The sequence below is a fragment of the Lissotriton vulgaris genome, chromosome 2_1 (assembly GCF_964263255.1).
Source record: "Lissotriton vulgaris chromosome 2_1, aLisVul1.2, whole genome shotgun sequence".
Lineage (NCBI taxonomy): Eukaryota > Metazoa > Chordata > Amphibia > Caudata > Salamandridae > Lissotriton > Lissotriton vulgaris.
This window is the reverse complement of record NC_141687.1, coordinates 1,322,622,335-1,322,635,967: the sequence shown is the minus strand read 5'-3', so window position 1 is coordinate 1,322,635,967 and position 13,633 is coordinate 1,322,622,335. Positions and strand designations below refer to the sequence as shown.

The 13,633-nt window shown below is 50.4% G+C and overlaps 1 protein-coding gene across 2 annotated transcripts in view; it reads left to right on the top strand.

Annotated features, from left to right (window-relative positions):
* The window catches only part of CCDC14 (coiled-coil domain containing 14), a 221,436-nt gene extending 209,862 nt beyond the window's left edge, over positions 1-11,574 (top strand). For both annotated transcript variants that reach the window (XM_086957082.1, XM_086957083.1), the window contains exon 13: positions 10,359-11,574. In XM_086957082.1, coding sequence (XP_086813208.1) covers positions 10,359-11,406 — 1,048 coding nt within the window. In that variant the 3' untranslated portion in view covers positions 11,407-11,574. The remainder of the gene's footprint in view (positions 1-10,358) is intronic.
* Positions 11,575-13,633: the final 2,059 nt, after the last annotated feature.

Below are 13,633 nucleotides of genomic sequence, written 5' to 3'. Positions count from 1 at the left end.
CCAGTAGTTGATGGATGCTTTCACTTCTCCAATAAGAATATGTTCATGCTACTGTGGCGTTGTTGGGAGCCTGCTTGGAACCAGATCCTTTGGTGCTTATAGCTCTTGGCACCTCCTTTCTTCTGTAAGCCGTAGAGCAAGAGGTAGAGGGAATGGACCTTTCTCTAGTGAACTGATTGTGGCTTTTATGTCTACAGTATTTTATGCATGTTAATGATCATGATGAGAAGTACTGCAAGTGTATTTTGTGTTTTGTACATTAATAGCCTCCTTTGCAGCTTCTTTTTCATGACTAGTAATCCTTATGCTTTTGCAACTCGATAAAGAGCATTTTCTAAAATATTATAGTCGATAGCAGTGGTTCTTAACCTTGGGTCCAGGGACCCCCAGGGAACCACAACGCATACTCAGGGGGCAAACTGCGGCTGTTTAGAAAAGTAAATTATATTAACAGATTAATAATATGAATATAAAAAACAAAGCAACATCTAAAATGTACCATTTTACAATGTTCTGTTATTATGAAAGCTAAAAATTAAGTTACTACCCTTAGATTGTTTCATGGGAGCAATGCTAGTGCATCAAACAGAATTTAGTATGAACAATGGGTGACCTTAATTGTCAACCTTCCAGTTTAAACTAAAATTTAGATTTATTTGTATTTGTTTCTGAAATAAATAAAATATTTCATTATTTGTGTGTATTGTGTATGTGGTTCACATCAATGCAATTGGCTAGGCTGAGTTTGCCAGATTCCCATAATGAACTAGAGGGTGTTCCGGATTCCAGTAATGATTCAGTGGGTGCCCTCTGATTCCAGTAAATAAGTGGAGGTCTACCGAAATCAAAAGGTTGAAAACCATTGTTCTATAAGCTCTTGCGAGATACAACTGTCCCTCACATTGCTGGATCCTCCAGAGTTAAAATTCCCTCATATACCCCAGCCTCAGTCCACCTTATCTTGAAAAGGGGAAGCATGGGAACTACTTAATTATGAAATTGGTCAAACGAGTAATCAGATGATTGCATTTTGTATGTTTTTGTATTTACATTCTGTTTCCGATGCATTTTCCTCAGTCCGCCTGCTTACGCTCTGGTTGGATTTCTTTATCATCTTTCTCCCCACCCCGTTGCCTGTGTTTGCAGTGCTACATAAGCTTCTTCATCTAGTGTAGAATAAACATATTCATAAGAAGATTGCTTAACTGCCGCCCAAGTCCTGCAACAATTGTGTAATTGTTTGAGGGTGGTTGCTCTCTGCCACTTCACAGCTTTATAGAGCTGCTGTTATGTTGATGTGCCTTTTGTCAGCAGCACCAACAGGGTTTTAAGGGAAAACCATGAACATTAGTGTTTCCAAATGAATTCTGGCAAAAGCAGATTAGGCTCAGCACTCCCTTCAAACCATAAGTACCATATCTCAAGTAGATCAACAAGTTAAGCCTCTTTAATGCTGCACATTAAGCAAAAGAGCACCAGGAGCTCGAGACTGATGCTGGCAGTAGTAGATGTGCTACTCGCTGAGTTGTGTCCCAACACTGAAGATTATTCTCGTTCAGCAAATCAAAAGGCTTAAGAAGCTCTGGATGCATCTGTATAAACTTTGAGGGTCACATTCAGAAGCTCTTTTCGATTCTTACATTTGATTTAGCTGCTCAAAAATAGTCTAAGATTGTAAATACTTTGATCCTCTTTCGCAGAATCATGATCTCTGGCTCTTTAGGCCCACTGAATAAAAATTGTATGTCATATAATCTGCTATTACAGCAGACACTACTGCACCAAGTTTGGGGTAGGATATGTGATGTGATTGGACAGGCTAAGGCATGTGCATCCAAAATGCATAGAGAAACCCACACAGTTCTTAATTTTTGAATTCTCACAACCTTTTTAGGTCTCGGCTAGCGTAGGCTGCGCACATGCGCAGTCTCGCTGGCGAGATTTAATGACTCTGAGTAGCGAGGTTAAGCCCCGCCCCTCTTCTCCAGTGGCTGTCCTCCTAAACGGCGGCCAGCCATTGGAGAAGAGGTCCCAGTGACGACATTCTTTCGATCTTAGCCCGTCCTTTTCGGATTGGGGGGCGTGTTTTTGACATTCTTTCTAGGCTGTGAACAACCGTCAAAAACACGCCCCCAGTCTGAAAAGGAAGAGGCTTAGATAGAAAGAAGAACCATTTGTCTCTAAGCCCTGTCCTTTTCAGACTGGGGGGTGTGTTTTTGACTGTTGTTTACAGCCTAGAAAGAAAGTAAAAAACGTCGCCCCCCCAGTCTGAAAAGGACGGGCGAGCGCTTGTGTTTTAACCAACTTGGTTTTATTGTGGCCCCTGTAGCTTCGCCTTCAACAATAATCATGGGCTTAGAATTCCCTGCACACAATGTGATTTTTGCTAATTTGTCTCTTTCGACCATGCTACTCTGTCCCCATATACGCCACAGAAATTCCGTTTGTGCAGTGTGCACTTATAGTAAATTGATTACATGCATCTTTCCCTCTACCTCCAAATGTCTCCTGGCCACGGTATTCTTCGCCTCCTTTGCTGCCCCGTGTCTGCACTCCTCTTCTACCCTTCGCCATGTCTGCACCCACTCACATCGCGGGCTCCTGGTAATGCAGAGCTGCCTTCCTCCTGGACGGGTACATCCTTCTCTTCCTCTTGTGGGGGCAAAATCACTGGTGTCGAAGAGGCCAGGGAGTCATCGCCCCCCTCCCCCTTAAAAAGGATCACCTTAAAAGATCCATCCTGTCTGGGTTCTCATCAGCACCAGCTCCTAGGAACACTGCAATCTTCCTCTAGTGTCTGTTTGTCTGTCTGTCTGTTCCTGCTCTCGCTCTCCGGGCCTTGAGACCCCACACCCTGGTCCCTGGACCCCTCCCGGCCGCCCCTCTTGCTGCTCCGCTCAGGCCTCTGCCGGTTTGTAGCCTCTCGGCTCCTAAGAGGCTGTGCTGACTCTCTGCTCTTGTGCCACCTCGACAACTTCCGGGGGAAACGAAAGCCACATAGGAAGGTTGCTACGGGGGGGGGGTGCGGAGCGGAGAGGCTGGAGGGGATGGCCGTACGTGGCGATGGGCAGGGGAAAGACGAGGGATTTACGGGGGCCTGTGGCAGACCAGGTTAGCAAACAATTGATTCCACGCCGGGCGAGAGACCGAGGCGGCCGCGGTGGGGAGGAGAGCCCAAGAGGAGGGCTCCTCCACAGACGTGGATGCAGGAGTACACTGAGCAGAGAGGAAAACTAAGAGGGCTTGGTCCTTAAGGATCGTTTTTAGTATGAAAACAAGTGCTAGCAAGAGGGTGAAGTGTGCAGAGCGGCGAGAGGGCCTCTTCCTTTACGGGGCAGGAGCCTGCGTATACACTGGGGGTTGGACCGGGGCATTGACCTGGTGCCATGTTTGTGCATCTCTGGGATAGGGTCGTGCTTGGGGAACACATGCTTGCTAAGAGACGCTTCCAGAAGACCTACTTCCTACAAATAGTTCTCTTCGCAGTTGTTAGACTCAAGCATAGAGGCCCCTCTGGTGCTGCCTAAAGTGCTGACAGGAGGTCAGGAAAGGTTAGCTGCAAGCCAGCAGGCATTGGGGTAGATACCTTGACATATCGACCAACCCTCACACCCCCACACCCCCTCGCCCACCCTCACCTTCACACCGTCACCCCCACTCACCCTCATACGCCCTCACCCTCACACACCCTCACTCACCCTCACACACCCTCCCACCCCCTCACCCTCACACCCGGCGCTCTGTGTGTGTGTCACTGTGTGTCTGTGTGTGTCTGTGTGTGTCTGTATGTGTCTGTGTGTGTGTGTGTGGCTCTGTGTGTGTGTGTGGCTCTGTGTGTGTGTGTGTGGCTCTGTGTGTGTGTGTCTCTGTGTGTGTGTGGCTCTGTGTGTGTGTGGCTTTGTGTGTGTGTGGGGGTGCAAATGCAATAGGTTTCACAGTTGCGAGAGATGAAGCTATTGGCATTGTAAATGACAATGCCATTTAGTTATCTATTTACAAAACCAACACATAAATAACAATTTTGTCATTTACAATGCCTGTAGCTCTAACTTTTGCAAAGGCAAGACCGTTGCATTGTAAATGCTTGTTTTGTTTTCTAGCTTGCAGTTAAATGTAATGCTGCACCTTCGGCAGACAGGGCTAAGGGTTGTTGCAGTTTGGCAAAGACCAGGGAAAAAACAAAGTTTCATGAGGGAGTAACTAATTGGTTTCTCCACAGTGAAATATATTTCCCTGTTAAGAAAGAAATAATACTTTGTTGCACAATTAAATACATCAATCAAACCTAACCAGATTTATCATGCAAAGGGTCTGTGGGAGACCTTTCCCACGTCATTAGGACAGACATTTTTTTACGTGTTCCTATCTGAAAGAAATAGTTAGTAATAGGTTCCTTACCTTAATTTTACCCCAGGCATCAGACTGGATCTGGAAAGTTTTTCATCAGCAGGACCCCTACGTGTCAGAAGGTGGCATCGGTCAACTCCGGCGTCGTGGTCGCCAGCATGACGTTGTGGTAGCTACATAGACGCCGCCCTCGCGCGCTGACGTCAGTTGTTTCTTTTTCCATGCCAGCTAGCACAGATCTGCAGAGAGTGGTACCCCCAGTCACTTTGACTGACTTTTTTGTGACTTTTGTTGACTTACATTTTGAGTCTCCATCGACTCCTGGTGCACGAGGGATGCCTGGCTTCAAGGCAAGCGTTTTTTGTACCCGACTGATGTCGTTGACGGATCTGCACCGCGTGTGCCTATACTGCCTGGAGATCGACCATGACCCCAAGTTGTGCACTGACTGCTGAACAATGGCCCCGAAGTCTTTGCGGGAGTCGTCCCGAAACCTACTCGATGCCCGGCAGTAGGCTCTGCGTTGTTAGCGGTCCTTGTCATGTGGGAGGTCGAGGGACCGATTGCAGAGCCATCATCATTCCTTGTCTAAGTCTAAGCATAAGGAGAAGTCGAAGAAGCATCGTCGCTCCTCGACTAACCCCCAGCCCATCCGCTGACGCGGCGAAGGGTGCAGGTGGTGCTACCCCCGCAGCTCCACGTGCGGAGCCTACAAGGTCGGCTCTGGCATTCCCTTCCTGGGACCAGGAGCGACCTCTGCCCAGCTTCGTCAGTTCTACAAATCTATGCATGCCATCTTTGGGCAGCCCAACTCCGCCGGTGTGCCTTCGGGCACTGTGTCCTTTGCTGGGGACCCTAATCCTTCGATGCCGGTGGCTCCGGCCCCAGCACCCCAGGGCTACCTTGGATCCAGGCCTGGATCGGGATCGGTACCAGTCGACCTCGTTACACCTCCATCTGCGCCGATTCCACTGGCACCACATCCGCAGCCGGCGTCGCCCCGGCTTTCACCCCAGTATGGATATGGAGCGGGACCAGCGTCAACCGACGCCGGATCCAGCGCCGATGGGTACTCTGTGTTGCACCGTGGCCACTTTCAGCCAGTTTGGCAGCCAGAAGAGGGTGAGGAAGACTGGGACGGGTCTGGTGACCCTTTAACTGACCAGTTGGAGCGCGAACAGGACTGGAGAGAGTAACTGGGGGATGCCAGTGGTCTGGACACCTCACCAGACCTTGGCATGTTGTCTCCTCCTAACATGGCTGAGGAGGATGGAGTGTCTGACGGAGTGGTGTTGCGTAGGGCAGCCGAGGCCTTAAATCTCGAGCTACCTACTGTGGCAGTCAGGATTAACCTCCAGACGGGTGCTTCAGCCGGCAGCTAGCTCTTTGGAGTCCCTGCTGCCGTTTAATGAGGCCCTCACAGACATCCTTTTGGGCACTTGGTCCAGGCCCAACACATCACAGGGGCTCCTGTGGATAGGTTGGTTGCCACCGCCCGGCCCCGGGTGACCCCACTTTCCTCTCCCAACATCCCTCCCCGAGAGCTTAGCGGTCCAAGCTTCAACGTCCCAAAGCGCATTCCCTAACGCACAACTGGACAGGGAATCCAAGAAGCTGTATCAGCTTGGGAAGAAGTTGTTTTCTTCCACCAACTTAGGGCTGCGGTCGGTAAACACTGCATGTCTGTTGGGCCCTTATTCCCACTCTGTGTGGGATACAGTGGCGCAAGTGCAGCCTCAGTGTCTGGAGGAGACCCGCACTGTACTCTCCTGTGCTATTGCCGAGGGGAGAGACACAGCAAAGTTTACCATCTGCTGTGGACTGGACACTGCCGACTCACTAGGTAGGACCATTTCAATGCTGGTGGCGCTTTGCCGTCACGCCAGGTTGAGATCGACTGGCTTTTCTGGGGATGTCCAGAACACTTTGATGGACATGCCCTTTGATGGCCGTCGCCTGTTCGGCGGCAAGGCAGACTGCGCTAGAGCACTTCAAGGACTCTCAGGCTAAGGCCAAGTCCTTGGGCCTCTCCACCACGCGCCCTACACAGTCTGCTTTTAGACACTTTCGTGGCCACGGAAGCGGTACCTCAACTCGTTCCTTTCAGAGCCACAGGCCGGCGCAAGCTGTTCAACATCAGTGCGGCTGGGGACATGCGAACTACCAACCTGGTTCTGGGGGCCAGCGGGCAGGCCAGTCAACCCTGCCCCCTCTGCAGCACTCTCCAAACCCTCCTAGTCCTACCTTTCCAGCCCATCAAACACCATTGGGCGGCAGGAACCGCCATCACCTCCTCCACGTGCGCACCATCACGTCGGATAGGTGGGTTTTTCAGATCGTCCGAAGGGGCAACAACCTCCCCTTCGAGACTACCCCTCTTGCCATTCCACCCCAGTACCATCACATGTCGGGGATCACCTGGCTCTTCTCAAACAGGAAGTTATGGCTCTCTTGGCCAAGGGAGCCATCAAGTGCGTTCCTGCCCCAGAAGTAGGTCTCGGTTGCCATTCCCACTACTTTCTGGTGCCCAAGAAGAACAAGGGCCTGCGTCCTATCTTGGATCTCAGGGACGTCAATCGCTTCCTCCAGTAGGAGAAGTTCAAAATGTTCACCCTGGCTCAGGTCTGATCTGCCCTCACCCTGGAGACTGGATGGTAGCGTTGGACTTGCAGGACGCTTATTTTCACATTCCCGTCCTGCTGGCCTACCGGCGTTACCTGCGATTCATGGTAGGCCACTAGCACTTTCAGTTTACTGTGCTCCCCTTTGCCCTTACCAGCTCCCCTCGGGTGTTCTCGAAAGTGATGGCGATGGTCGTAGCTCATCTGCGCAGATCAGGCGTTCCAGTCTTCTCCTATCTCGACGACTGGTTGTTGAAGGCGGGCTCGCCCTAGGCAGTCGTCTCTTACCTCCAGACTACGGCCGACCTCCTGCATTCGATGGGGTTCTCCATCAGTGTGCCGAAATCACACCTGACTCCCTCTCATATTCGGGCTATTATTCTGATCTTTCAGCCTTTATCCCGAGTTTCGGTCAGGATGACCCACCGGCTACTGGGCCTGATGGCCTCCTGAATCCTGCTGGTGGATCATGCCAGATGGCATATGCGGGCTCTGCAGTGGGACCTGAAGTTCGTGGGCACAGCATCAGGGGAACCTGTCCGATTGTGTCTAGATCTCGGAAGGCGCTGCACGACAACTGTAGGGGTGGCTCACAAACCAGGACTGGGTCGACGGCAGGTCCCTCTCCCTTCCTCAACCAGAGTTCACAGTGGTGACTGATGCATCACTTCTGGAATGGGGCGGCCACATGGGTGAGGTGGAGATCAGAGGCCTCTGGTCTCCCGCAGAGCCCGGGCTCTATATCCACCTTCTGGAGCTTCGGGCGATTAGTCTTGCACGCAAGGCATTCATTCCTCCTGTCTGGGGAAGAGCAGTGCATGTGTTCACGGACAACACCACTTCCATGTGGTACTGCAACAAACAGGGCGGGATGGGGTTGTGGACCCTATGTCAATACGCTCTCGTTCTCTGGACATCGCTGGAACATCAGGGCATGTCCCTGATGGTTCAACACCTGGCAGGCTCTTTGAACGCCTGGACGGACGAACTCAGCCACAGGTGCATGATGATCCACGAATGGCGTCTTTACTCGAAGGTGTTGCAAGGTCTCTTTCAACAGTGGGGAGAGCCTTGGTTAGATCTATTCGCCACCGAAGAGAAAACTCAATGTCAACAATTCTGCGCATTGGAATTCTCTAGGCAACACTTTTCGTTGATAGTGTAGTTAATCTTGTATACGCTTTTCCGCCTATACCACTTCTGCCCAGGCTGCTGAAGAAGATCAAGCGCGACCGGGCTCAGGTCATTCTTGTGGTTCCGGATTGGGCACGAAGAGTCTGGTATCCGGAGCTGCTCAACATGGCCATCGAACTCACGATCCGACTGCCTCTACGGGAGGACCTTCTGTCGCACAGTAGCAGGGGATGGTCCTCCACCCTAACCTGTCCAGCCTCCACCTCCTTATGCCGAGATTGAGAAGCAGCAGTTGACGTCATTTGTCTAGCCTCCCGAAGTCTGCGATGTTATCTTGGCAGCCAGGCATCCCTCCACTAAGACGGTATACGTCTGCAGATGGAACAAATTTGTGGCATGGAGCACAGCAGAGGCTGTGGATCCCCTTTACGCCCCTTTTTCGGAGGTTCTCTTGTTCTCCTTTCTTTGGCCCAGCAGAGCTCTGCTCTGGGCACTCTTAAGGGCTATCTCTTGGCCATTTCAGCCTTCCTTAGACTTCCTGATCAGCCTTCTCTTTTCAAGCCCCCTGTTGCGAATAGATTCCTTAAGGGCATTACTCATCTTTTTCCTTCTGTTTCCTTCGTAATGCCTCAGTGGGACTTGAATTTGGTTCTTACCAATCGCTCCCTTTGAGCCACTACATAACGGTCATCTTAGGCTTTTAACCTTGAAAACTGCCTTTCTGGATCTCAGTGCACAGAGTGAGTGAGTACAAGCTCTTTCTTCCAAGCCTCCGTTTCTGGCTGTTCATCCGGACATGGTCGTCCCCAGAACTCGACCTTCCTTTCTTCCAAAGGTGGTCACTTCTTTTCGCATTGGTCAAACCATCACTTTGCCCACCTTCTTTCCGCCTCCGCATCCTTCAAAAGAGGAAGAGAGTCTCCACCGTCTGGATCCAAAATGTGCCCTTTCCTTCTACTTGGATCGCACCAAACAATTCCGGGTGGACGGCCAGCTCTTTGTTGGTTACGTGGGCGCTAAGAAAAGTCGGGCCGTGCACAAACTGACCATCTCACGGTGGGTCATTATGTGTATCAAGGCCTGCTATTCTTTGGCAGAGAAGGGTGCGCCCTTTCCACCAGGGCGAAGGCAACTGCTACGGCTTTGGAACACAGGGTTCCCCTAAATAACATCTACTAGGCAGCTACGTGGGCATCACCAAACACTACTGCCTGGATAGCCAAGTCTTGAGAGACGATTTTTTGGGCCGTTCTGTTCTCCAGGACCTTCTGGTGTGAACTTAGTTTACAGACCCACCTCCGGGGTTGGTATTGCTGGGGTATCCATTCTAAGGTAAGGAATCTATAACTGTTTCTTTCAGATGAACAACTGATTTACCTTTGGCAACGATATATCTGTAAGAAACATTGGTTAGTTATAGATTCCTTACCACCCCAGCCATCCTCCCTGTTCTGCGAACTAACTTCTAGGGTTAAGGACATCTTTTCAGGGCCCTAGTTTTGTGCCCCAGTGGTCAGTGTCTTGCATGGCTCTGAGCTTCTGGTGTAGAATGTCGTATACAGAACTGACGTAAGTGCGTGAGGGCAGTGTCTGTGTAGCTACCGCAACGTCATCCCAGTGAAGACGACGCCAATGACGGACGCAGAGTCGACCGACACCACCTTCTGATTCGCAGGGGTACTGCTGACTGAAAACTTTCCGAATCCAGTCTGACGCCTGGGGGAAATTCTAAGGTAAGGAATCTATAACTAACCTATGTATCTTACAGATATATCGTTACCGAAGGTAAGTAACTTGTTCAACGGAACTGAAATGCTAAAAAGAGATGTACAAATTGTAAAACGTTTTAGGATCTCCCTACTTTAGCAGAATGTCTTCAGGGGACCAGGTTTCCAGCCCTGGTCTTTTATTGAGCTCCCTAATATGTTCTGGGAGTTAATTGTAATGATCTGATGACCACCATTTGGAGCAGAAAAGCCCAGGGATAGAAACCATGAGCCTAATAATGTTGACTAAGGTGGCTGCCCTATCCATATTGGTGAAGGTGTACATGTGTAAGAGGGGCATAGGTTCCGATGAAAAATTAATGTTGAAGTTAAGAAAATGTTGTGTTGATCAATTACAAGCATTTTGTTTTAGTAAACTTTTTTCATCTGTTGAAACAGTGTATTATGACTGTTTCATTTCGAAGATTGTCTGAAAACAAAATTCTCTTTTAAACCCAATTTAGTTAACATATTTCTTTACTTTTCTCAGGACCTTGCAAGGCAGCATGGCTAAGCTTCTCTCTGACCTCAATGCAGACAACTTTCGGCCTAAGCCTGGAAAAACCCTCACACCATCGCTTTTGGCAGCTTATGAGAAGCAGTTACAGAGTGATTATTGCCCGGCTAGCACTTCCATAATGAGTTATTTGAAAAAGCTAGAAACTGCTAATGTATTGTCCGATGAGGAGGCACCTTTTTCTGACAAAATTAGAGAGGCAAAATCACCTGATGGCAGAGTCTATGAAAGCCTTGTGCCTCCTGATGCACAGTTCCAAAAATTGACAGTGTCTGAAGAACCTATGCGCTATATTGAAAATAGTGTTCTCTTATCTGGCAGCCTGTCTCCTATTTCATCTCAAAGTCCTTTAAAGCGTAACATAAACCCAAAAAGTGATTCGGAAACTTTGCTAGAGGAGGAGCCTAAACCAGATGAAACCATGTATATTCCTTTTGCCAGCAGTCCTTCCAAAATCAAATTTTCAGAGCCGGAAAGAAGAATGTGTACCCCACCAAGGACTGGCTTACCACCTAGGAGCCTGGATTACAACATCCAAATGTCAGGCTCAGAAAATCCCAAACATACTGGGGAATCCAATCCACAGGTTCAGCGATCAGAAGGTTCAGAATTTATTGACAAATTTGGTTTAAGAAAGAAAGTCCCCAGTGACCCTGAATTGATTGGGAGTAGAGCTAAGCTAGAAGAATGGTTGCCTGCAAAGAAAAGCGAGAAAATAAAGGACTTTTCTTTTGAGATGTGTGGCAAGGTAAGAAGCCCACCTCCTAATAAATGTCACTGGACTCCTCAGGCATACCAGGCGGCAAAAGACTCGCAGTTTAAGGATAGAATATCTGTGATCAACTCAAGTTTTTCCACCATTGACTATCTGCCAAAGAGAATAGATGGCAGCATGTCATCCTTTTCAACATTTACTTCACACGATGAGCAGGACTTCAGAGATGGTCTTGCTGATTTGGATGCCAATATAGCAAGATTGCAAAGAACACTGCAGGCCAACTTCCCACAAAAACTAACTTGAAGAAATGAGGATTTGTTTATCTTCTGTGAAATAAATGTATTCTAGTACAGTATTTTTCCTACATACTTGTCCTGAAAGTATTTTTGTATGTTTTTTTTAAATGTTGTGTTTCTATACGTTTTAAATATTATTTGTGTACTTGTTTATTGAAATAAATAATTTTTTAATTAAGCTGCCTTTAAAGATATATATATATATATACTTTGTCAAAATAAAGCAAGAGCAACAATAAAAAGTGGTCAGATGGCTCATATAGGAGAGTACCTTTAATATTAGAAAAAATATTATGTTCCTATTGTGGCAAATAGTGAATTTGTTAGAAAACTAAAGGAAATAAACTGGTTATTAATTTGTATGGCTGGTTTGGGAAATTTAAATAAGTGAAGCTCTCTTCCGGCATAAAAGCAAAATCCTAGAAGAATGCTTGCAGAAAACCTTTAGTTAGCCTGGCTAGCGGTACAACCATGAGTTTTTTTTATTCTTTCTTTATAGCAAGCATATATAATCCCAGCTGCAGAAACGCCATACTTGACGTAAGGAGTTGAATGTTGCGATATGTAATGTTATATCTGAAAGAGACACGTTAGTGATAGATTCCTTACCTTAGAATATCCCCAGGCATCAGACTGGATCCGGAAAGTTTTGCGTAGCAGTACCCTTGCGCGTCGGCTGGCGTCGTCTGCGGCTCCGCGTCCGTCGTAGGCGTCGTGGGCGCCGTGATGACGTCGTCGGAGTACTTAGACGCCGCCTCCGCGTGCCAGCGCAGATCTGGAAAGAGCAGTTCCCTAGTCACTTTTTGACTAACCTTTTTGACCTTTTTGATCCATTCGAAGTCTTCACGACTCCGACGGTGCCGTTAGGGATGCCCGGATTCAAGCATTGCGACGAGTGCGACCGTACCATGTCAGTCACGGATCCCCACCGCTTGTGCCTGATGTGTTTGGGCGTCGACCATGACGACGAGGCCTGCTCCGACTGTCGGGCCCTCTCGAGGAAGGCCAGGCGGGAGCGGTCGGGCAGGCGACTCGAGATCCGCCAGTCGGCCCCGCGCCGTGTGAGGTCCCGGTCCCACGGGAGGTCGAGGGACAGGTCGCGGGGACGGAGCCGTCACAGCTCCGGGAGTCGACGCCACTCCTCCGGGTCCAAGTCGTCAGGTAAGAAGCCGAAGAAGTCGAAGAGACATCATTGCTCTTCCGACTCCCCCCGACGCGTCCGGGGGTTCGGGTGACACCGCCCACGCGGCTCCTCGTGAGTCGCGGGCGCCGCGTTCGGCCCCATACCCCCCGGTCCCTGGGATGAACGCGACGCCGGAGGAGATCGAGCGCTTCCTCATGGCCATGAGGTCCCTTTCTTCTCCGACGGGTTCCGCGGCGCCTTCGGGCCCAGTGAACCCGTCTGGGGGCCCTAGTGGGTCGGGGGCTGCGACCCCGACGCCGTCGGGTGCTTCGGCCTCGACGCCGCCGGCGCCTTCGGGCCCGGCGCCGCAGGGCCCCACGATCCCGACGCCACCGGTGCCCTCGGGCTCGGCGCCGCAGGGCACAGCTGCCCCGGCGTCGTCGGTGCCTTCGGGCCCGGCGCCGCAGGACGCGGCTAGGCCCTCGTCGGGCGTCGGATCGTCACCGGTGGACCTTACGACCCCCCCCCCGGCGTCGGTCCGTGTGGTGTCCCCTCCGGCGTCGCCCTCGGACGGCGCCGCCCCGATGCCTCCTCTCACTGGCTTTCGACGCCGTTCGGAGAATTTCAATTCTATGAACCCAACCCATTAACTTATGACCCTGAATGTCAGGAGATGGGGGACGAGGAGAATTGGGAGGGGTCTGAGGACCCTCTGACAAGGGAATGTCAGTCTAACATGGACTGGACAGGAGACCTTGGGGAGGCCAGTGGCCTGGACACCTCTCCGGACACCTCTCCGGACACTGGATTCGTCTCTCCTCCTACCGTGGCTTCGGAGGAGGGCGCGACATATGGTGTGGTGTTGACGAGGGCTGCTAAGGCCTTGGGCCTTGAGCTCCCCGTCGCGGCCATGAGGACTAACCTCCTCACTGAGGTCCTTAAGCCGCAGTCATGCTCCATGGAGCCTCTGCTGCCGTTTAATGAGGCCTTGACGGACGTTCTCTTGGGCACTTGGTCCAGGCCCGCTACAGGTTCGCCTGTAGATAGGAACGTGGCCAGACGCCACCGCCCGGCCCCGGGCGACCCATGTTTCCTGTCCGCCCACCCCACC